General features: G+C 33.5%; 1 protein-coding gene and 2 long non-coding RNA genes across 3 annotated transcripts; 1 reads left to right on the top strand and 2 right to left on the bottom strand.

The window, feature by feature from the left end:
- The first annotated feature begins 1,657 nt into the window (after positions 1 to 1,657).
- On the top strand, positions 1,658 to 24,502 carry Chc (clathrin heavy chain). Its single transcript, XM_088199124.1, has 23 exons — positions 1,658 to 1,919; positions 16,307 to 16,538; positions 16,619 to 16,873; positions 16,948 to 17,136; positions 17,202 to 17,456; positions 17,528 to 17,724; positions 17,798 to 17,978; positions 18,240 to 18,433; positions 18,496 to 19,173; positions 19,243 to 19,461; positions 19,536 to 19,678; positions 19,753 to 19,887; positions 20,338 to 20,560; positions 20,628 to 21,182; positions 21,249 to 21,489; positions 21,566 to 21,723; positions 21,804 to 21,971; positions 22,044 to 22,193; positions 22,270 to 22,512; positions 22,585 to 22,866; positions 22,935 to 23,021; positions 23,093 to 23,219; positions 23,288 to 24,502. Exons 1-23 carry the CDS (start codon positions 1,878 to 1,880, stop codon positions 23,365 to 23,367), a joined length of 5,034 nt encoding a protein of 1,677 aa, XP_088055250.1. The 5' UTR covers positions 1,658 to 1,877; the 3' UTR covers positions 23,368 to 24,502.
- On the bottom strand, positions 4,084 to 5,921 carry LOC148228245 (uncharacterized). Its single transcript, XR_015811554.1, has 2 exons — positions 5,762 to 5,921; positions 4,084 to 5,417 (listed from the first exon to the last, which is right to left on the bottom strand). It is a non-coding gene; the product is annotated as an uncharacterized LOC148228245 (long non-coding RNA).
- LOC148228244 (uncharacterized) lies at positions 6,598 to 14,784 on the bottom strand. Its single transcript, XR_015811555.1, has 3 exons — positions 11,280 to 14,784; positions 6,955 to 8,346; positions 6,598 to 6,625 (listed from the first exon to the last, which is right to left on the bottom strand). It is a non-coding gene; the product is annotated as an uncharacterized LOC148228244 (long non-coding RNA).
- Positions 24,503 to 26,094: the final 1,592 nt, after the last annotated feature.

The following is a 26,094-nucleotide window of genomic DNA, read 5'->3' as shown; positions in this document are numbered from 1 at the left end:
ATATATGGTAATTTCTCGAAACATTTCATCCTCTTGCAAATGCATTTGAGATGAAGGGTTACAATCAATATCTTTGTGAAAACTCGACCATTAATTCAAAACAAGATTATTCAAAATGATATGTAAAGATATGAGTAGTGAGCACATACATATATATACATATTTGCCGTTTTATACTGATATTCGATGTGCATATGTTTTAATTACGACAAGAACTTGCCATAATGAAAATTGTCTATACAAGATCGTTTCAGTTGTTGTTAAATAATTAAGTCAAATAGCTTATTTTGCAGACATATTCACAAGATTTAATGTTTTTTTCTTTCCCTTCTAGATAAAAATAAAAATCATTTCATCCCAATAGATAATTTACGCTGTTTATTACGAGCTTTGGAAATATTGGACTTTGGTTGTTGTATAGAAAAACGAAGCATTTCCAACTTTAAATGCTTTTTTTACGATAATCGAACTGTGAAATTGACGATGATACTCTGATATTATAATTTATTATCTTTTGAAACCAACAAATTAACTACCGCTGATAGTCGGATTCAATAATCTCATATTATTTTATTAAAAATAAATTCGCATAGCAACGAATTAGTTATTATAGACACATGTTACAAATTAATCAAATTGTATGTAATTAATTATTTATACTTGTTGCGCGTTAATATGTCATTATCGTTATTCACACGTGTTCCGAGTTGAATATTTAATATAAATATAAAGTAATTAAGCAAATAAATAGTCGCTAGAACTACCGTCATATTATTTCTGGAGCATCCACCAATATCTAATATTATAACTATTTGTAGTATTTTCAAACAGTTATTACTATGAGTTGTTGGTTTGCACCAGATTTACAAGATGTCGTGTCCTATCACATTCAATTAAAAATACTAATAATATTATGGTAAAATTGTATTAGCGGAGCCCCTGTGAGCAAGCTGCGGCAGATACCTTTGGAACCACAACAATTACTTATGTCGTAAATAATTATTTTATTTTAAGGTTTGAATTAATGTATATATATATATATATATATATATATATATATATATATATATATATATATATATATATATATATATATATATATATATATATATATATATATATATATATATATATCCTATGCGATGCATTTAATTTTGACTTAAATATATTAACGAACCAGACGGCATGTCTATTATTTGTTTAATACCTAGTTAATCGTAATTTGCATGTAATTATACTGCGCAATAAAAACTTCTGGGTGGCTACGCAAAGCTAAAGCGTTTTTCCCAACATCAGTGTTAAGGTAGTGACACTCCATCGTGTCGTGGCGTGACGTGACGCGTCAGAATGGTATCGGTTTCATGCATTTTATATGAATAGAAGCACATCACTGTGGAGCCGTGTGTTTTTTTTCCTTTCATGTTTTGTATACCGCACATGACTCAATGTAATTTTAGAAAGAACTGTGTAGTTTAAATTTTTGAGTTGTGGTTTTGCAATTTTATTGTGTTGTATAGCGGTTAATAAGGTATATTGATTTACGGGTTAAAATATAAAGAAAATATATATTTTATTATTTTCCATCGCTCGTTACATCGGAGCAACCACAGCGCTCGCAAACACCGGACTGGGTGGCGAACAGGCGTTCGTCGTCGGTGTCTCGTCAATAAAGTGTCGGCGGCTGTGTATGTGGCAGCGCTGCCCCGCGCCGCCCCCGCCCCGCCTCCGCCTCGCCGGGAGCGCCTTTTGGTCCGCGCAGTTCGGTCGGGCTATGTCGTCAGCCTGCTGACTGACAGTCGATAACCTCAGCCATCGCCCGCGACTTGCCGACGCCCGATTGCCTAGCGGCCAACGACACTTCGAAACCAGCCGCCATCATGACGCAAATTCTGCCGATCCGCTTCCAGGAGCACCTGCAGGTGAGCGCCGGCCCCCCTTTCCCACCGCGGACGTTTTTCGTTTCACCGTTTTGGCAACGGGCGCCGCCCTCGACGCCGGCCGTTCATTTTTCGTCGTCGCCGTCGGTGCCGATTGCGGCCACAATAGTCCAAGTGAAATTGTGCAAATGGCGCCTGCGTCTTCCATTTTGTATTCGTACGAGAACATGACCCACAATCTAATAAGAATCGCAGCGAGTTGTTTTATATTTGGCCATAAGCGTGAGAAAAGCGTCCGAGGACCGTCATGTTCGTTTTCGCGTCTCATCCCCGCGAATCTTAACCGTAGCGAAGTTAACCTTGTACCTACTAGAAAGTTCAGCGATCGGCGCGGGTGAATTTAGGGGAGAAGCCTGACAGTTTTTGGGGAGGCTCTAGAACGAAAAATAAATTTCAACCCTCCCCCCACCTCCGTCGCCTTCTCCACCTACGCATACATTGCCGTCTTTGGGCCAAAACTCAATTCGAGCATTTGTTTCTTATTTATCAACGATCTAGGTGACAGGAAGTCGGTAAACGTTCAATGGAGAAAATTACAAATCATAATCCAATTGTGTGTTACTATTACACGCGCTTGCACCGAGGGATGTTAGCCCATTTAGCGTTGTCAGCTGTTCGGGACGAAAAAACATTTAACATTTTTTTTCTTTGATCAAAAATTAACATTATTAGCTTTGAAACATGTTGGAAGTTGGTCTAACTAACAAATATCAAGAAATACTATTGAATTTTCAATTTCTTAAAAAACTATTACAATTTAATATTCGATTAACTTACTTCAATATTCAAGAGCTATTTTAAGTAAACTATTTTGTCTAAAAATAAAGAAAATATGTATATGTAAAAGTTGCGCCCGATTTGCTAAATGCAAACGGATGATTCGAGCACCATATAAAAAGCCGTACCCGGTTATATGTCTACAAATAATTTTAGGGAATTTTTTAGAACAGGTTTCTCATTTCGAACAAGGAGTAAACTCAAAAGAAGCACAGAATAGGGCAAACGTTAGACGTATATATTTCCTTTCTTTAAATGAAATAAAAAGCAAATATGTAATTATAACGGTTTGTATATAGCATTTAGTATGTTGGCAATGTGTGACTTTGCATTGCCCTCATTATATCAGTATAGTATGAAGAGATTTCAGTTAATCTTGTTTTTGAATTATCCCTCCAATTATCTCTATAATCTAATTATTTTTACTGATATCTGATTGACAGATCAAAAGATGATATGCACATATGTTGATAGGAATGCGAATTACATTAATTTATAAAATATCTTAAAAATCACACCACTCTATACATGTATCTCTTATTTTGTATACTATTGGAATCTAATTATACAAAAATATTTTGTTATTTATTAAAGTAATATAGATTATGTGATTGTACTATACTATACACAAAATTGTATGACCACGATATGGTTCTGAATGATGGCATATGGCCTAATTCCGGATGATACTAAATATATATTTATTAAAATAGTATACTTTGACATTGAAACGTCCTGTATGTCCTAAAAATAATAAATCATGTTATAAAAAATGATATCACATTTCACATTTACATGTTTCAAAATAGAAGAATAAACTTAAAAATAAATTTAAAACTGATTTATTAATTAACATTTAGATATTTTTTAATTCAAATGATCTTTTTTTTTTTATTCTTCTTCGACTAGTTTTCTTCAATCGGACACGTTTATGGGTGTATACTATATAGTAAATGTCTCATAATATCACCAACCAAATAATGTTAAATCATTAAACATACATAGGTAAGAACAAAGTCTAATCTAAAATGAAAGGACGCGCATAGGATTCATTAAAAAATGGGCCATTGTTGGCTGTTCAACTTATTCTTCCGTGATCCGATTGTTGAATGAAGTAGTAAAACAATTTTATTCGGTGTGTTATTTATGTACTCGTATATAATTTAGCCCAGTGCTTTCTTACGAGTTTTTTTTTAATATATTACTGTAGTGGTTTTTCGTTGCTTTTACCGGTAGATTTTATACTTATCTGTATAAAGTTGCCCTGCAAGCTCGCTAACAGTATCTATACTGTAATGACATTAGAGACTCGCTCGCAATTATGTCGTGCATCGTTTAATTTAAAATTCAGGTAACTGAAAAATTCAACAATGTGGTGTAGATATTTCGAGAATTTAAAAAAAATAGTTGGAATATGAACTTCAAATCCGGGACCCTCGCGATCATAACGTAATAGGTTTATAAATTAATAATTGAACTACTTTCGGAATAGGCGAATCAAAACATTTTCAACAATTGTGTTTATTTTGAAAATCAATGAGCGCTGTATTACCGAGGGCGTTGCCAGAATTTATTTCATAGAGCGATTAAAATACACATACACGGCAATGTCATTGCCGAAATGTCACAACGTCACGTGATCGAATAAATAATCGCGCATGTCAAGAAAGGTGAAACATAACTGCTTTTTTTAATATATTTATTATTGTAAAACTGCTATTACTCATCGTGAAATTTTTCAACGAAATTATTAGTGACTTATCTGATAGATTGTTGAATGAGCATTGTTGAGGATAAACGATAAAAAAACTTTTTTGATAGCCGTCGCAGCTCGTGTCGTTCTTTCGTGTCTTACTTTCATTCATGTCGCGTTCTTCAGGCGCTTGATTAATTTCCTGCGAATCTGTCCACTTCTCCTATCATCCTTGCTATATATATGTATGTATGTATATGATATACTTGAACGTCGTATATGGCGATGACCTGTTCTATTCATCTCGTTTCCCGCTCGTCCGCATCCAGCTTCTTTTCACGGTTCTGTGATCCTGCATAGGACTGAACCTTTCGTGACTATAAAATGTAACGTAGTGTGTATGTATAAAACAACATATCAGTCAATGTACGATAGCAATATCATTACTACTCAATTGTCACTGATTTTTTTACTGTTTTGCAAATAGTTTGTATTATCTTTAGAAATTACAATTTGGGATAAAAATGAAATTTTTAATATTTTTTATCCATAATGAAAATTATTATTAAGCAATATTTTAAACAATTAGTTTAACTGCACAGATGTCGAGCGCAGTTTTCATTTCTGCTGATCGTTACATATTGACAATGCCTGCATTAAAAATATGCCACACGCCTGATAAATATTTTTGATTTTTCGCAATTGAATGGCAATTTTAACGCCAAATAAGAAAACTATACATTTTGTTGATGTGGTCATTTAATTGTTCCCAAGCACTTTGATGTTTTCCATCTTATTTATGCAAACAGTTGAAAACGAAAGTTTGTTTGACGATATCCTAGCTGTTATTGCGCTTGCTTGCAATTTATCTCATATTGCACACCTGATATCAATATTGTCACAAAGAAAAACTCACGCTACTCCATTTATATTTCAGATTCGGTTTTATATTTTAAAACTTAATATTTAAGAGTTACTATATGTTACGTAAAATAAGCAAACTTAGCCCACTGTCCAAGGAAGCTTCGCTGCATAGACGCGTATTCGTCATTTTACGCTTCTTGTACGCCTGCTTGCTGCGTACATATAAACTAATGAGACACTGTCGACGAAGCGGTAACGTCACGATCACGTCGCTGCATGCAAGTTTCATGATGACAGTCGTCAAGCATATCAGACGCCCGAGCGTATCGAACTGCGTGAACGTGTAGAATACAGTAGCAATTTCAGCTACTAAATTTGTTCAGATCGTCGAAAAGTAAAAGCTTGGAGTGAAGTGCGAAGTCAAATAATGTTTCGTTAGTTTATATGTACTCAGCAAGCAGGCGTACAACAAGCGTACAATGAGGAATACGCGTCTATGCAGCGACGCCTCCGTGGACAGTGGGTCTTGTGACGTAAATTTTATGACGCGAGGGTAAGCAGTGCTAATTACAATGTATAATTGCAGCGGCGGCACCCTTGTTGCAATCATACATTGTAATGTTTTAAATGAAAAAAAAAATAGAAAAAAATTATATATAATATTTTAAAAAGTTATACAATATTTATTGTTTTTTTAAAAAGTACGAGGATTTTGATTTTACGTTTTTGTATTTGATGTACAAGAAAGTTCAATGTATCAGAAGTTTAAAATATATCAGTCCATTGCAGATTATCGTTTTCCTAACGATTTTCCGAACGATACTTCTTATATGGTATAGCACTAATTAAAATTTACTTTCGAAACACGAAATATTCCACTGACAGCAATTAACGCATAGTCCAGAAAAAAATCGGAATTTTCTGTGATTCGACGATTAAGTGTTAACTCGGGTGTTTCAGTAAGCAAAGATAGTGCTCAATAATTCCGCATTACGCAGTTAAATATTCTTAAGAAAGATAATAGTTTTTAGAATAAATCAAAACAATTCGCACTGTGCAGTTAAATAAACCCAACATTTTTCTTAAGCATAATGCCAGTTTTACGGAATATATTTAAAAAATTCAAGCTGCTAAAATCTAACCCTTTGTTGCCAAATACATTTTGGAACTTTTAATTGTAAAATGCTAGTTTTTGTATATATTATAAGACAATATTGACTTCCTTTTTTAATAAGTTATACAGAATATATATACCTATAAATTTATTTTTGTACGATTTAATTTAATAAGATTTAACAGAAGTTTATTTTTAATTTTTCCCGACTTGGCTACCTACCTAGTACAAAAACCAGGGCTGTAGAGTTGGAGTCGGAGTCGGAGTTGGAGTCGTGGAGTCGTGGTGTTTTGGCCGGAGTTGGAGTCGGAGTCAGAGTCGTGAAAAATGAGCGACTCCGAGCATTTTTTAAATTATGAAATTTATGAATTTTTAATTGCGTAATAATGAATGTGTATAGCGTATGAATATTAAACGTGTAGAGAAACACCAAAAATACCTGATAAAATTAAACTTTTTTGAGTCGGAGTCGAAGTCGGAGTCGGAGTCGGAGTGGAATCGTGTTGTTGGTAAATGTCGGAGTCGGAGTCGTGTTTTTTTTTCAACGACTCCACAGCCCTGACAAAAACGATTACGACTGCAAAAGGTTAAGAGGATTTCGACAATTTTAACGATACTACTTGCCTACGGTTTTATCGGGCAGTAAAAGTTGTTTGTTTTCAGAACATATTTGATTTAAATATTTTAAATTTTTGCACTGCAAGGCAAATGATCATAAACTTTTTATTTAAACCCAAATTAAATTTTTGATAAAATATATTTATATATACACGTAGCCCGAAGTTTGCCAACCTCTGTAAGTAGATAAATCATTTTGTTTTATCATATTTTCCTAAAATTATTTTGATCCGCCCAAGAAAATCTTACACATAAATATGAAACTAAAAGGGAGATGAGTGTTTGTTTTGAATATCTGTTTATGTTTTACACCAAATCTGGTTTGTGATCGATTATCTCTCATTTATGTTGGTTTGACTTGACGCAGTATTCCACCGCAATTCAGCTTTAAAATATATTTCGTATGGTGAAGAAAACGAACACGAGCCCTATGGGCACATCAGCATTTTTAATGAACTGCACCTTATTGAGTTTTTTAAGTTTAGTCTATAAAAGATTTAATAGTTTCAGCTTCGCTCTGTGCTCTTATTAGCTTGTATAATATGATTAAACTTTTTTACTTGTATGACTTGGTTTCGCTCCAAACTCCGCAAAAAAGCAGATTGTTAAAGGTTTCGGTAAATAGAAATCATGCAAAGATCATTCTACACCGGATTGGGAGAATGCTTTTGACTCGGGTCGGAGGCCGATATTGAACCTGACCGACAAATCCGCTTCCTTCCTTTCGCCGGTCGCGCCGCTGCCACGTCGACGCGTTCGGCGTCCCCGCGTACTTGCCGCACGCGATGATTCACTGTGAGTATGATGATTTCGCTTTTTCACCTTCGGAGAAATCGGCGTGTTTCGTCACCGCGCGCGCAAACGCTCGTCGTCTGTCGTTGTTACTTCGTTTGTTTGCGGCAAATTTGAGTACGACACAAACAATAATCGACGATATCACGTTACCCCGGCCGCCATACGCCCACGATTGATTCGTGATTATGTATTATCGCAAGTGCTAGCCTGCTTATTTGTTGTCAATTTAATATTGCTTTTTGAGATAATAACGGACTGTTTGCTATATATACTGGAAGATCAAATTCGAATTGCCTATGTTGGCAGCACTGTAAGTCAAACAGCTGTCAATAATCACACGTGTTCAAAGTGGCAAATGTTAGTGTGCAACAACACATACAAAATGAATCGCTTTACCACCGTTGGCTTAAAAGTTTAAAATTGTTCAATTGTTCCACAGAAATAATAATTCTGTACGAACTGTGTATCGAAATTTACGGGAAGATTGTGTTCAATTTCATTGTCCTACAAGTGAACAATTCACAACATAGTGAAACAAATTAAAGAAACTGGAAGCGTTGGAGATAGGGTAATGTCTGTGCATCATCGTGACACAAGACCCGGAATTGTTGATTCGTCGGCGTTCGCAGCTTTTAGGGTTTTCTTTTGGCGCATTTTGCATCTGGACTTGCATCTATACTCATAAAAATTCAGATAACACAAGAACTGAAGCCCAGAGATTATGGACAGCGAAGAATTTACGCAGATTGGGTGTTAGAGCAGCAGGAAGTTGATGCTGATTTTTTAAAGTAATTTTTCTCTGAATAAGCAAAATTTCCGCATATGGGGGCGTCTAAAAAAGCGAAAAATATTTTTTTTGTCAGAATGTTCACCTCTTTTTGAAATTACTGTTTCGCAAATTTTGGACCAAAAAAATTTTAAGCGTTTCGGTAGATAGTGCTTTTCACTCCTTTTCTAACACAGTCCACATTTTTAACACTGATTACATGTTGATCTCTAATTTTACTGTCCAGCTACAGCAACTCGATAGGATTTAGATCGGGCGATTGTGATGGACAAGTCATATTTTAGAAAAAAAATTGAATTCAATACTTGCCGTTAAAATATCTTTTAGTTAATTTTTGATATCACATTATTAATACAATTTCTAGATTTCAAATGGAATTTTGGTGACGAATATATATAAATAAGCTTACTTTTCAACCTTATAAAATTAAAAAAAGTTCCATACGAGCGTTGAAGAGATATAAAAAGTGTTTCTAGAAAAAAATCGTATTCCTTAAATTTATACACGTTTCAAATTGCCATAAATGTTAAATTATCAATATCTTTAAAACGATCGGTAGTATTCGTGGAAATTGTTTAAAGTATTTCGAAATATCGAGCTTTATACCGGCACCCCGACAAAGTCGCGTAGGACAATTCCGCGCCGACATAGCCGCGCAAGTCAATCCCGCACAATAAAAATAAGTAAAAAGTATATTTATTTATTAGTATGGTAAGATTAAAATGAAACAAATAAAAATAAAAAATATTAAAAAAGAACCAAATATTCGCAAATTTGTTAATGATAGAAAGCTAGAAAGTACACTGTTTCATTTTGTAATCACTTACAGTCCTAATCGAATAAGTTGAAAGGTTTATGAAAGTAGCAAATAATCGCAAATATATGAATAACACCTAAACATATTGGCGCAATTATGTTGCAATAAATATCATATGCATTTAATTACATTTTAGAAAAACTTCGTATTAACTCAGTAGGAAAATAAATAACTGTAAAATTGATTATGTAAATACGTATATTGAATTTCATCGTAATACATTTTTAATGTGTATTGAATATAACTATATTACTATTATTATTAGCTGTCCATAAAACAAAATAAATAGAATTAAAAAAAAAACTTTTTTTCATTTTATTCAATTTTATAATTTTGATTCGCGCGGCAATGTCGGCGCGACTTTATCGTCGCGGTAATGTCGGGGTTGTATTGCGCGGGATTGTTTTGCGCGGCTATGTCGGCGCCGGTTAGTCGGCGCGGGATTGTCCTGTGCGGCTTTGTCGGATCCTCCTTTATACCTCAATTTCAGACCTTCTACTTTTTTACATTCTTACGTTCGCATTTGGGGTTGTAAAATAGAGATAGGAGTAGGAGCAGCTTTGCTTATGGGAGGAAAAGGAATAACTCAATCACGGAATTAAATTAATTAATTTACGTCATTTCAAAAGACACACGTTTATTAGAGCACAAATCTACAATAGTCAAAAATAATTACATTGACGAGAGGGTGATCGCTGTTCAAATCCGAATCAGTTATTCGCGACCTTGTTTTGCTTTTTATTAATTTCATTTATGAAAATGCTTGTTCACACCTGTATATTTTGAACATTTCCGAGGGCTGAATTAAGGGCACTTGAGGTAAAAATATGAATATGGATTCAGTTATAACGCCTATTTTAAAAGAATAAGTGGGCGCAAGGATGCAACGCGCCACTTGTGATCATCCAATGCGACGTTTGGCGCATGCGCCACGGGTTGGCAACCACTGATATATATGTATCAGTGGCGTGCCGTCCATACATGCGGTAGATTCAAAACGTCACCAACATGAACGGTTGATGGCGAGCGACTCAGCCGTTCACGTGATCGTGTTTATATTCGCTCGTGTTTATAGTCGATCAACCGTGCATGCTGGTGGCGTTTTGAATCTACCGCATGTATGGACGGTACGCCACTGATATGTATGTATGTGTTAGTATATGCATTTTATGCATTAAATGCATGGGAGGCTGATAAGCTGTAGATAAAATACGTTTTGCATATTACTATAATTTGACTGTTAGTATTAATATAATATTTAAAATTAAATAGTCTAGTTTTTTACCAGCAAAAACAATTTTACTAAGGCACAGTGGCATTAAAATATCTTCTTATCGTTTCGTTACATGATGCAGTGCGATATACGACTTTCTTTTTAACATATGCATTACTTCTAAATCGATTTAAATATTTGAAGGTTGCTTTGTATTTATATGTACATAATATGTATATGTATGCTCATTGTTATGAAAAGTAAATTCTCCTTTGTGTTTTTACGTGGTTCGAGCGATTGATTGTGCCCAGAGAGACAATGTCGAAATGTGCGATATTGTTCGAGCGAATCGATAAGTTTTTATCTGATAATGAAACTATCATTCATTTAGTCAGTAGCCATTCCTTTTATTCTCAATCCCCATTTCATTTTTACATAATAATAAATTGAAATCGTTAAAAGCGATTTCCAATGTAATTAAATGCTGGTTTCTATGGTGATGTGTGTGTTTCTGTTCGTAAAACACAACTTATGTTGCTTCTTGTTACATACGACGGTTCAAGACTATGGTTGCTTTTCATTATTTTACGTACTTTAAAGTATAGATATTGTAACTACCAACTGGTTTAATATTCCAATGTACGTTTACCGCTTTTTATTAAGCATTATACTTTTTCATTTCATTTCGCAGTTAAACCCCGTCTTGATATATTATTTGATAAACCTTTGTTCTCGTAAATTGCGACTTGTTATTGCTCTGCATACTTCTATCGCCGTCCTAGACGCATGATGTCATTTCGATCTGGTCGATCAAAATTTGGCTGGGCATCGATAATTGAAAGTTGAAAGTGGTCGGAGTTCATAATCGACGAGCACCAACGCCCGCTTCGATGTTGATCGTGCGACTGTTTAAATTTTCAGTTTTTAGTAGGTAGTAGTACGTTACACATATTTTTCATTTAACCCTTTATGTGCTAGGTGCGGATAAATCCAAATCACCGTGTACGGCTCTTAGTGCGAAATTCGGATTTATCCCATGCTCAATAAAAAAAATTAAGTGCTAAATTAATTTTAATAAAAATTCACGTAATTAGTCGATCATAGAGTAAAAAATAAAATTAAAGATTTAATCCTGAAGGTGAATATAGATGCAGCATAGAATGAATATAAACATGTAAAAGAATCTTAAGTACATCTTAAAATTTATTTTTTTACTGTATAATTCACTAATTACGTGAATTTTCATAAATATTAATTCAGTACTTAAAGGGTTGACGGCGCGCATTGTATCGAAACAGATTGCGCTAGAACTTGCGCGCGTCCTCCAGTTTTTCGAATTGTAAAATTACTTTTTTTTCGATATTTCTCATATTTCCGATAATTGTTTCAAAATAGTATAATATACATACTCAATTCGACGACTGCGAGTATGTTTCTACTTCGACTTGATCCTAGAGTAGTGACTATCGTCGAGTAGAAAGTTTTAAGTGGCCACCATTATTTGTTGACGCTATTTGGATTACCGTAGGTCGCACTACCAAGGTTAACTAACAGCTGATGACTGATATGACACGTCAAATTGAAAAAACTTGACAGTTGTTTTTTTATTATTGAGTTTTACATTACTGTACTATCTGTTAAATTCAGACCAGCTGATGTATGTCATTGCGATTAGTAGCGTCTACTGCAGTAGCAGCGATTGGCAGCCTCGACTATATCCATAGATCATAAGACGCAGTTTGCTCCAATAATTGCTTTATTATTAAATTATGTTAATATGTATTTCAATCTGTTTCACTTTTAACTCGTCGAAGTAATACAGTGTTATAGCTGAAGATAAACTAATTTGGATTAGGTACACTACTATGTGTTTATTTTATTAACTCAAAATTTAGACGGGCAGTAGTAATAGACGATTTACAACTGTTGTACATACAGTATAACACCAAACTGAAACATTCGTTCTGTTTCGTCGAGCGATGTAAAAGCGAGATCGTTATGCGCTCATAGACACACATCGGCATTATTTTAAATTTATAATTTTAATCACATACATGTGTACGTAACCGAATAAAAAATTCAGATTGCGGTTGTGTGTTTATCTTTCATTTTATTATTCTTTCGTAACTGACTATTAATATTTCCGATGCTATTTTCAACGCTACAAATGCGCACACGTAATACGCGGCAAACAATTCGATTAGAGATCGATCGTTTCATGCGAAATGCGAAGATTTATGATTGCGGAGGGTCTGTGCGTACTGCGGCTAAATTTAGATTGAAAAGGGTCTTGGGAGTTTGAAATTATTATGCAGGATTCCTTTTGTGTTATTAGATAAAAGTTCATTAATTCAAAGCGAAGGTTTGGAATCGGAATTAGGTCTATTTGAAATAATAATAAATTAATTCGAAATAGGGTGTTAAAATTAGAAAAACATAAAACTGAAATATTCACGTTATTTTGATGTAGGTATAAATACTACAACTACATTTAAAATTGATAAATATACACGCGTGTCGTTTATTATTTCTCGCACACGTGAAATAACGTGGTATTGGATTCTTAAAAAAATACAATATAACATTTCGGTGAATACTTTTATTTTTCGTGTACTGATCGATACTTCTTACAGTATGTCTGTATATATTGTAAGTATATTTTGTCTGCGATAGCGCAAATCTATCCCACTGATTTTTTAATATTGCAGTAAGGTTTTTAAAAATCGTATCTTGGTTAGGAAATACTTTTAGGAAGTCTTAGAAAACATTTTTTTTTATTTCTTGTTACTTTAAGTTTATGTTATTGCGCATATTACGAGTTAATCTTTGTTACTGCTCAGTCATCGGGTTTATTAATTGTGTTATTTTAATAAATACTATATAAATATCAAAGTATCATTAATTATTTACATTGATTGGGAAGCACTGCTCTGAAACATCGCTTATCGCCCTTCTCAACCTTTTCATTCATAAAACCCGAGAAAATATCTGAGCGTGCGCTTGCGCTTCCTGCGGATGTGACTCGTACAATTAGTCCTTTCCGTTAAGATATTTTTAGTCGCGTGAGCACGCTTCGATCGTAGATCTTATCTCGATGATATAACAAGATGGAATAGTTTGTAGATTTTCGCTGGCGCATTTTGCGCCTTAATCTGCGAGTTTTACTATTGACCACACTGCTCTCTTTGTGTATTTGGGCAGAGTGCCAAGGCGCCAAAAATGATGATTTGTCAAACAGGTCGGGGAATGCAATTTATCAAAAATAAAAAATTGCACTAGGGTAAAAACTGACCTTATGATTTTATGCCAATGATAATTAAAATAAATATATTGTTATTTACATTAATCACATTTGGAGTAATTAAGATAATCGATATTACTGATAATTATAATTTCTATATATTGAAACAGGTTTCTTTGAACTGATTAGTTTTAGTAGTATAAAATGCATAAAAATATAGAAATTAGGTACAAATAAATCATTTATTGTTTTCGAGCTTATGAATCACCTTGTTTCATCAGCAAATAACTACAATGTGTTGTTTATTGTTATCTGAGTGAGCAGAGCTCATGCATAATATAAATACCCATCTTAATACTATTTAATTTATTTGTATTTTTACTAAATTTTCAGACTATTTATGAAAACTAATTCTTAAGTCAGTTCAAACGTAGCATTTAACTTTATATAGTTATAGTTAATAATTAAGCTAATCGTGAACTGACTTTATTAACAGTCTCATTTTGTTTTTATTTTTGCGAAAAAATGCGCTGTGATGAAATTTTTTGTTTTAAACTATAACTTTTCTGATCGTTGCTTTTTCGCGATTTGTAATTATCATGTAAAGTACTTAGTATGGTAATTACAACGTGCATTGTATTCTTTTAGTATAGTCAGAGCCATAGCAATGTTTTTGGCGCCCTTAACAAATATCAAATTTGGCGCGACTCTATTGTTTTTTTATTGGATTAAAAAAAATATTTAAATATTCAAAATATAAAAATTGTACATTCAAAATAAAATTACAAGAACTAAAAAAACAGATTGTTTTTTTATATTATAAATTTATGTAGCTTTATAGCTGATTTTTACATCAAACAAATTTTAACTAAACATATATAAATAATATATAACAGAAACAGAAAATAAAAATAAACAGAAAAAAAAGACTTAATATTATAATTTATTTCTTAATGCAGGAAGATGTTTTTTTATTCCATTTAGGAAACCCGTTATAGTTTTATTTTTGCAGATTGTCCTAGGAATATTATTATACAAATTAACACCTCCAAACATAAATCCCCTAGTCATACTCGTTTTCTTATACCTAACTATCCTTAATTTTTCTCTATTTCTAGTATTAAATTTATGTACATCTTTATTTATTTTAAATGTCGTACATTGACTATTTCGCAAAAAAACTACCTATCGTATTATAAAAATATTAATTGCACTTACACTACAATAAAGATTTTGTGCTTTTTCTTTTTTTTCGTTCATTTATCATTTATTTTTATTAACGTTTTAACTTTTCATTTTTAAATAAACTTTTCTTAAATCTGCAATCATTAATTACCTTATTAACCTAAACTTAAATATTAATTGTGACTGAAAAAAAATCTAAAATGAAATTTTTCGTGCTTGGCGTTAGATTTGATAACAATCTTGACCGCTGATCACTCAAATTATTTATAAAAAAAATTTGTTTGCTAAATCTTCTTTCTGCTGAAGCCACTGTCGTTGGCATTGTGATAAATATACATATTGCTAATTCGATATTGGGATAGGATTCTTGTAAATTCCATCTGCCCAGTATATTAAAATATTAATGTGATAAATACTCCTGGGATCTTTATCTTCTAACAAAGTTTGTAATTGCCATTTTAAAAGTTTGATCTCATTTACAGATTTATCACAATCTTATTTACTGGTATTTTTAAATGCTATCGATATGTGAGCGATTGATTTATGAGAAATTTTCGTGTGAGCAAGTTGTTACCTTGTGATCGATGTTTGTGTGAGCAATTGTCCACGTGAACAATCTTCCTATGACCGGTTGTCATGTGAGCAATGATCACCGAACCCATATGGTCATATCTCGTAACTCTTCATCTTGACGGTTGGCCATTCTGTTACAGTGAATATTTTGAAATTTGAAAGAGTGAAAATGTAAAGTCTATTCTTAGGCTCGCAAGCCAAATTAAAATTGGCTGCGGGCCGGATTTAACCCACGGGCTGTAGTTTACCAACCCCTGCTATATACAATGAATAAGCAATGTATGTTCCATATCATTAACAGTTTTTCATATAAGGGAAATTTTCATTTTCATATAAATTTCATATAAAATTCAATTATTTATTTTTTATTGTATGAAAAATCGAGATAATGCTTAATTACATATTATAAAATATTTATGTAATTATATTATATATTATAAATGTTCACACTCGATCAAAAAACCGATTAAAAATATGTATTAATATATCTCATCTCATATTTTTAAAATAACAGGTAAAAGCAATATACAATAAATATTTTTTTAACCAAAATGTCTGTTCTGCACAATTGAGGTTGTTCTAGAATTTTATCAGTTGTTGAGATGAATTGAGTATTGTTTCATTATATTCATGCTAATTTATTTTTATTATATACCTTTCATCTATTAATCTTTTTTCGTTGTATTATTTAGCTCACAAATGTGGGAATCAACCAGGCCTCGGTCTCCTTCAACACGCTCACCATGGAATCGGACAAGTTTATCTGTGTCCGAGAAAAGGTGGGCGACACGGCCGAAGTAGTCATCATCGATATGGCAGATCCAACGAATCCTATCCGCAGACCCATCAGCGCCGATTCAGCAATTATGAACCCCGCAAGCAAAGTTATTGCTCTAAAAGGCAAAGCTGGTGCAGAGGGTAGTTGTAAGTAGTTTCATAATGTTATCACTTTATTTTGATTTTCAAGGTTTTTCATATGATTAATAGTGTATTTTTGTCACTAGCCCAAAAAACACTCCAAATCTTCAATATCGAAATGAAATCCAAGATGAAGGCTCACACGATGAACGAAGATGTACTATTTTGGAAATGGATTTCGTTGAATACCCTTGCTTTGGTAACCGAGACGGCTGTATATCATTGGTCTATGGAAGGTGATTCTACGCCCGTCAAAATGTTTGACAGACACGTCACATTAAAAGATTGTCAAATCATAAACTATAGGACGGATCAGAAGCAAGTTTGGCTTCTACTAGTTGGTGAGTGCATATTTCTACTTGTGATAGTAATTAAAAAAATACTATAATTTTTAATGAATTTAAAATATTACTAGGTATTTCTGCGCAACAGAATCGTGTTGTAGGTGCTATGCAATTATATTCCGTTAAACGAAGATGTACACAACCAATCGAAGGTCATGCAGCATCTTTCGCTTCAGTCATGTTGGAAGGCAATCCTAATCCGTCGACGTTATTCTGCTTTGCTGTAAGGAACGTTCAAGGGGGCAAGCTTCATATAATAGGTATGAATTTTTATATTATGTCAATTTCTTTATGTTTATATTATTTGATATATTTAATTTTACAGAGGTTGGAGATCCTCACGCTAATAATCAACCGTTTCCAAAGAAGGCAGTGGACGTATTCTTCCCGCCTGAAGCTCAAAATGATTTTCCAGTAGCAATGCAAGTTTCTCCTAAATACGACGTTATTTATCTCATCACCAAATATGGTTACATTCATATGTACGACATCGAATCCGGAACTTGCATCTACATGAACAGAATTTCGTCTGATACTATATTTGTGACTGCTCCCCATGAAGCTTCCGGAGGAATAATTGGTATTTTAAAACATATACTTGTGGTGTGTTTGTCTTTACTTATTTAATTATATTTTATATTATGTTTTTAGGCGTAAACCGTAAAGGTCAAGTATTATCGGTGTCTGTTGAAGAAGAAAATGTTATTCGCTACATAAATACAGTGCTTCAAAATCCAGATTTAGCTCTGAGAATGGCGATTAGAAATAATCTCGGTGGAGCCGAGGATCTCTTTATTAGGAAGTTCAATATGTACTTCCAAAATGGACAGTATGGTGAAGCAGCTAAGGTGAGCAATTAATATTTTGAATTATTTTTTATTGTTTTTACATTTTTAATCTTATAGTAAGATTCATTTTTAGGTTGCTGCACATGCTCCACGTGGAATCTTACGTACACCTGCTACGATCCAACGTTTCCAACAAGTTCCTACACCAGCTGGACTGACTTCTCCGCTTCTTCAGTACTTTGGCATACTTTTGGATCAATGTCAGCTAAATAAACACGAGTCGCTCGAGCTGTGCCGACCTGTTTTACTTCAAGGTGCGTTTGATGATGGTGAAAAAATATATATATCAGGCGCGGGCGGTGAGTTACTTTCACTCTCATTCGTTTGCCTGTTGAGTGATTAGAGTGAGTGAGAGATAAGGGTATGCAGTCTGCATGCCATTATCTCTCATTCACTCTCGTCACTTAACACACGAGCGATCGAGAGGGAAAGTATCTCACCGCCTGCCCCTGATATACATATATGTACATATATATATATATTTTTTTTTTATCAATTATTTTTGTATCAATTAGGTCGTAAACAACTCTTGGAAAAGTGGTTAAAGGAGGACAAGCTCGAGTGTTCAGAAGAGTTGGGTGATTTAGTGAAACAGGCTGATCCTACACTAGCTCTATCCGTTTATTTGCGTGCAAACGTAGCTAGCAAAGTGATTCAATGTTTTGCTGAAACTGGACAGTTCCAAAAGATTGTTCTCTATGCTAAGAAGGTATTTTTAAGCATTAACTTTCTATTGTACGATATGAAAGTAAAACATTAATATTTTTATAGGTGGGTTACACTCCGGATTACATATTTTTGTTAAGATCCGTAATGCGCACAAGTCCCGAACAAGGTTTAGCTTTTGCTGGAATGCTCGTGGCCGATGAAGAGCCTTTAGCTGATATTCATCAAATTGTGGATGTATTCATGGAGCAGAACATGGTCCAACAGTGCACGGCGTTCCTGTTGGACGCTCTGAAAAATAATAAACCCGAAGAAGGGCCTTTACAAACAAGATTGCTAGAAATGAATCTGATGTCAGCGCCGCAAGTGGCCGATGCCATTTTAGGAAATTCCATGTTCACGCATTATGATAGACCACATGTTGCTCAACTCTGCGAGAAGGCTGGACTTTTGCAAAGGGCGTTGGAACATTATACTGACTTGTATGACATTAAGCGTGCAGTGGTTCATACTCACTTACTGGCCGCCGATTGGTTGGTCAACTTCTTCGGAACGCTATCTGTGGAGGACTCGCTGGAGTGTCTCAAGGCCATGCTCACAGCCAACATGCGTCAAAATCTCCAGATTTGCGTGCAAATCGCCACCAAATATCACGAGCAATTGACAACGAAAGCTTTGATCGATTTGTTCGAGAGCTTTAAGACTTACGAAGGTCTCTTCTACTTTTTGGGATCTATTGTTAACTTCAGTCAAGATCAAGAAGTGCACTTCAAATACATTCAGGTATGAAGATTGTCATTTTTGACGAATAATTATAAATTGGTTTAATAACATTTTCCTTTATAAATTTAGGCTGCCTGTAAAACTGGACAAATAAAAGAAGTCGAAAGAATTTGTCGTGAGTCGAATTGTTATAATGCCGAACGAGTTAAGAACTTCTTGAAAGAGGCCAAGCTTCCCGATCAGCTGCCTTTGATTATTGTGTGCGACAGATTCGATTTCGTTCACGATTTAGTTTTATACTTGTATAGAAATAGTTTGCAGAAATATATTGAAATATACGTGCAAAAGGTGGTTGTTATTTTTATGAATCATATTTAACTGATTTAAATGTATTTTACATACTTATAATGCATTAATTGAAGGTTAATCCGTCGCGTTTGCCAGTTGTTGTCGGTGGTCTTTTGGATGTCGATTGCTCTGAGGATATAATTAAAAATCTTATATTGGTCGTCCGAGGACAATTCTCGACCGACGAGCTCGTCGCCGAAGTTGAAAAGCGAAACAGGTATGTTGAACTCTAATTTTTATATTTTTTATTGTTTTGTAAATCAACTTCATGATCAGTATTTTGTGTTTTAGGTTGAAGTTGTTGTTGCCTTGGTTGGAATCAAGAGTACACGAAGGGTGTGTAGAACCCGCCACTCATAATGCTCTAGCGAAGATTTATATCGACTCAAACAATAATCCTGAGAGATTCCTCAAGGAGAATCAATGGTACAAATTCAGATTTATATTGTTAAAAAGCTGTATTGTTGAAAAGTCTTGAAACTTGAACTGAGTGCAATCATTTGAAACAAAATTTTAACCAAAGTTTTATATTACATATATGTAACATGGTTAGTCTGTCAGCATGGTTTCGTTTTGGTTGTTTTATTGTTGTTATAAGGTTTCCCTATCTAAATCACTGTCTTGATTTCAGTAAGAATATATAAATTAATTGTTACTATCTTGATTTATTAGTTATTTAAGTGACAAAACCTCGCCAACTGAACGTGCGGTATATCTTATGTGTAATAAAATTTTATATGGTTTGAAATTGATAAATTTAGGTAATATATAAAGTTGCTATTTGAGGTTATTTATTATACTTATTTTAACGCAATTAACCTGTTTTGCTTTTATTATTATTTGGTTAATATGTTTTTAATATTTAATTAATTTTAGGTACGACTCTTGTGTTGTCGGAAAGTATTGCGAAAAACGTGATCCGCACCTTGCTTGCGTGGCCTATGAACGTGGCTTGTGCGACAGAGAACTCATTGCCGTGTGCAACGATAATTCTTTGTTTAAATCTCAAGCAAGATATCTCGTGAGAAGGCGCGATGCTGATTTATGGGCTGAAGTTCTCGCCGATCCCAATCCATTTAAGAGACAACTTATCGATCAAGTAAGCATCAATCAATAATTCTGTTATTTATTATTAACAATAGTTGAACTAATCTCGTTTCATTCAGGTTGTACAAACTGCGCTCTCAGAGACTCAAGATCCTGAAGATATATCAGTCACTGTCAAAGCTTTTATGACCGCCGATCTGCCAAATGAACTGATCGAATTGCTAGAAAAGATTGTGTTGGACAGTTCTGTGTTTTCAGATCATAGAAATTTGCAGAATCTTTTGATCTTGACAGCTATCAAGGCAGATCGTACTCGTGTCATGGAGTACATCAACCGATTGGACAACTATGACGCTCCTGACATCGCTAATATTGCAATTAACAATCAATTGTATGAAGAAGCTTTCGCTATATTTAAAAAGTTTGATGTCAATACTTCTGCCATTCAAGTCTTGATCGAACAAGTCAAAGATTTAGATCGTGCTAACGAATTCGCCGAGAGATGCAACGAATCCGGTGTTTGGTCTCAATTGGCAAAGGCGCAATTACAGCAAGGGTTGGTAAAGGAGTCGATCGATTCGTACATCAAAGCTGACGATCCTAGCGCATACATGGACGTCGTTGCTACAGCGACAGCTAGTGACTCCTGGGAAGATCTTGTTAGATACTTACAGGTAACCTTTCCACGTTTGTCATTTAAATTAGAAATGCCAATATTATATTATCAATTTTGATTTTAGATGGCTAGAAAGAAGGCTCGCGAATCTTACATTGAATCTGAATTGATGTATGCGTACGCACGCACTGGACGCTTAGCCGATCTTGAAGAATTTGTCTCTGGACCTAATCACGCTGATGTCCAAAAAATCGGCGATCGTTGTTTTGCCGATCAAATGTATGATGCTGCTAAGTTATTGTACAACAACGTCAGTAACTTTGCTCGTCTCGCTATTACCCTTGTTCATTTGAAAGAATTCCAAGGTATATTATTAATGAGTACAAGTTATTATATCTATAATTTTCTAAGACAATGCTAAATTTAAAATTTGCCATTAAGGTGCTGTCGATGGTGCTCGTAAAGCTAACTCTACTCGCACATGGAAAGAGGTTTGTTTCGCTTGCGTTGACGCCGGTGAATTCAGACTTGCTCAGATGTGCGGTCTCCATATTGTTGTTCATGCTGATGAGCTTGAAGATCTCATCAATTACTATCAAGTTGGTTTTATTTTTTATCTTATTTTACATAATATATGAAATAAATCATTGATTTTATGAAATATTGTGATTTTACACAGGAACGTGGACACTTCGATGAATTGATCGGTCTATTAGAAGCTGCTCTCGGATTGGAAAGAGCTCACATGGGAATGTTTACTGAGCTAGCTATCCTTTATTCGAAATACAAACCAGCTAAAATGCGAGAACATCTTGAGTTATTCTGGTCCCGAGTCAATATTCCAAAGGTATTGTAATTTTCAAATTTAAAACAAAACTATTAATAGCTTTAAAGTGTTTTAAACATATTTTATGCACAGGTTTTGAGAGCAGCAGAACAAGCACATCTGTGGGCAGAACTGGTATTTTTGTATGATAAATATGAGGAGTATGACAATGCAGTTCAGACAATGATGAATCATCCTGGCGAGGCGTGGAGAGAAGGACACTTCAAAGACATTATCACAAAGGTGATATACTGCTATATTATTTGTTATAAAATACATATAATTACTTATTATAATAAATTTATGTGTTCAACTATAGGTCGCAAACATGGAATTATATTACAAAGCTATCCAGTTCTATCTCGATTACAAACCGCTGCTACTTAACGATATGTTATTGGTTCTGGCGCCACGCATGGACCACACTCGTGCCGTCGCCTTCTTTACTAAAGCGGGACACTTACAATTAGTTAAAGCTTATTTGCGCTCCGTGCAAAGCCTTAACAACAAGGCGATAAACGAAGCTTTGAACGGTTTGCTTATCCTTGAAGAAGATTATCAGGTGATTGCTGTTTTATATAAATGTTTAAATATGCGGTGATATCTTTTATTAATTATTTTTAATATATCATAGGGACTTCGTACATCGATTGACGCCTTCGACAATTTCGACAACATAGGTCTAGCGCAGAAATTAGAAAAACACGAGCTAACTGAGTTCAGGCGTATCGCGGCATATCTCTACAAGGGCAACAACAGATGGAAACAGTCTGTAGAATTGTGCAAGAAGGATAGATTGTTCAAAGATGCCATGGAGTACGCGGCCGAATCCCATCAGCAAGAAGTAGCTGAGGAGTTATTGGGATGGTTCTTGGAAAGAGGAAATCACGATTGTTTTGCAGCGTGTTTGTATCAGGTAACATTGTAGTGATTGTTTATTCATCATCATTTATGGACAAATTAATTTCGATTGTATTATTGTAGTGCTATGACCTTTTACGACCTGATGTAATATTAGAGTTAGCGTGGAGACATAATATAATGGATTTTGCAATGCCTTTCTTAATTCAAGTGAGTGATCTTTTTGTATATTGCAATGTTATAATTCAATTTCAGTGTATGTAATTGAATTTATGTCTTAGACTATTAGAGAACAAACGACCAAGGTTGATAGGTTGGAAGCGGCGGAGGGTCGCCGTGCTCAAGAAGGGGCTGACGCGGAACACAAACCGATAATGTTGGCAGAACCGCAGCTCATGTTGACAGCAGGTTAATATAATGTAACAATTGTAGTAACGAGTTAAGATTGTCTAAAAATTTCTTTAACATTTTATCAGGTCCCTCAATGGCATACCCAGTAGTACCGGGCGCTCAACCACCTGCTTACGGAGGAGCACCGTATGGATACGGAATGTAGGAATATCGAAATTGGAATCCGTGGAAAAAATAGTCTTTTCAATTCAATTTCTGAATCAAATCTTGTTTGGAGAAAGTGAAATTATGTTTGAGCATTATTATTTTGTATTTATGTAGCTTCAATTATGTATATTTCGTTATTTTGATGTTGAGCAATTTAATAACTTTTTATAATTTAAAAAAAATATTTATACGCATTCTTTGATTGGTATTTCAATAAATTATTTGGTTCAAAGCATTCGAGAGTACCTGTCGATTTTCATATTTACTAATGGTACCATTGTTGTTCTGCTGAAAAAAGGTCCTATTATAGTATAATTGTGCAAAAAATAGTTTATTAAAACAATGTGTATAGAGAATATATTATGATATATATTTACATATACTAAAAAGATTATTAAAAATTCTCTTTGTTATATAAATATAACTTTAAAAAAATTCATAACAAAAATGACATAGATGATGTTTGCTACCTTCGATAAACTGACATGTAATAAGAGTTTAATGGTGATTCGCTGAGACTTAGATGTTTATAAATAATGCGGAAGATTATTTGTTCTTGTAATGTATAAATAAATCTGTTTGCAGTTTTAATGTTAAATATTAAAACACTGATTTTTTTTATGAAGTAAAGATGGAAGTACTATATTATGTAATTGTTTTAAGAAGTATCCGTCTGTCAGATTGGTAATTTAAAAATGTTATTTGTTGTTGATGTAATTGTGCATTGCTTGAAAGTTAAGATATTCAATGTATCTGTTCAAAATGTGTGCTTGCGAATTTTGTACATGTACATAGGTAACTATTACTTTCCGGAATGTATTCTATCTGTGTTTTTATGAAATTGGTTACATTATATATTTTTGGTTTCATTGTAAATTTTTTTGAGATGCTTTGTTTATGGTTATTAATTTAAAAAAAAAACACTTGAAATTTAATGGCATCTGAATATTGCTTGCATTATTTTCTAAAAGTTAATCTGTTAATAAAATATTTTAATATTGATTACTTAGTTTCATCATATATACACACATTTTTTTTGCAATCTGATTTTGTTTTTAATAAATTTTTTCTTGACATAATCATGACCTAAAATCACACGAAATATTATGATTTTTTATCATCTCTAATATAAATATATATATATATATATATATATATATATATATATATATATATATATATATATATATATTCTTTTTCAAATGGTTCTCATTCATATTTTATGTTATAACTTAAAAAATAAACGTTATTCATGAATAATTCGTTTAATTTCATAAAATTCATTAATAACAATTCACTACGAGTAACGAAATCCACTTATACTGATCTACTTTTTTTGTATTATTATTGACACTCGATGTATTTTCTTTTCATTATTTGATTCATGGTTTTGCTAATGAATATATATTATATTATTTGTGAAAGTATTTAAAAATAATAAAAAATGTTTGAAATATTTACATTTATTATATATTATTATTATAACTATACGCTTAGATCATTCCTTAAGTTTTCAAATATATTATTATTAGCCTTTATGTTTCGTTTCAAAATAGGATATGACAGATTTAGATTATACTAGTGTTGTATTTATTCCTGTAAAAAATGTGCTTTCTTGGATTTATAATAAAGTACGATTATTGAATATACATATATACATTCAAGAAGTTGTCTTTTATTTTTAAACTTTTACTGGTGTAAATATTTTCCCTTCAAAACAAATGTCCTACGCTAGCATTTGAGGAAATGTAACTTGTAGTGAGGAGATTTGGCGAAAGTATTTGATGTGTAAAGTGTAATATAAGTGTGGTGTGGATTGTAAATATCTATTCGAGTATTTTGTGTATTTACTGCCTAAATGTATTGTTGAAAACCTGACGAAAAGTATAAATTAAATTACGAGTGAATAGAAATGTAATTGATTAAGTTATTTGTTGAAATATACTGGGAAACAATTAATATATACATTTTGTCTGCTATCCTAGCTCTAGTGACATGAGCGGCAGGCGTTAATTTAACGAAAAGTCATTATGATTAAATATAAAAAACACTAATGTAAATCAGGGCTGTGGAGTCGGAGTCGTAGTCGGAGTTGGAGTCGTGGAGTCGTGGTGTTTTGGCCGGAGTTTAGGTCGGAGTCGGAGTCGTGAAAAATGAGCGACTCCGACCATTTTTTTAAATTATGAAATTTATGAAATTTTAATTGCATAATAATGAATGTGTATTGCTTATGAATATTAAACGTGTAGAAAAACACCAAAAATACCTGTAAAATTAAACTTTTTTGAGTCGAAGTCGAAGTCGGAGTCGGAGACGGAGTGGAGTCGTGTTGTTGGTAAATATCAGAATCGGAGTCGGAGTCGGAGTCGTGTTTTTTTTAACGACTCCACAGCCCTGATATAAATATATTAGTGTTTTTAGTTTGATTTGTTAATATAAACTTTATTTTGGGGATGAATAAATGGAAAAAAACTTAATAGAAAACATTTTTCAAAAATTACTTTACATGGATTATAATGTGTTTAGAACAATGTAAACGATATTGGAATATTCCTCTTTCCTTTTCATATAAATTATATTTTTAACGACGATTCTATTCAAACGGAGAAGTTGTAAGATTTACATTATCGTTTCAAATTGAGCGGTTAAGTAAAACTTAAACAAAGTTACGAGTGATGTGTCGTGTTATAAAACAAACAAATTCGAAATTTTTAACGCTCCATCT

This window comes from Plectrocnemia conspersa, unplaced genomic scaffold (assembly GCF_051122295.1).
Source record: "Plectrocnemia conspersa isolate PC_06_02 unplaced genomic scaffold, ASM5112229v1 ptg000012l, whole genome shotgun sequence".
Taxonomy (NCBI): domain Eukaryota; kingdom Metazoa; phylum Arthropoda; class Insecta; order Trichoptera; family Polycentropodidae; genus Plectrocnemia; species Plectrocnemia conspersa.
This window is presented reverse-complemented; position numbering and strand designations above follow the sequence as displayed.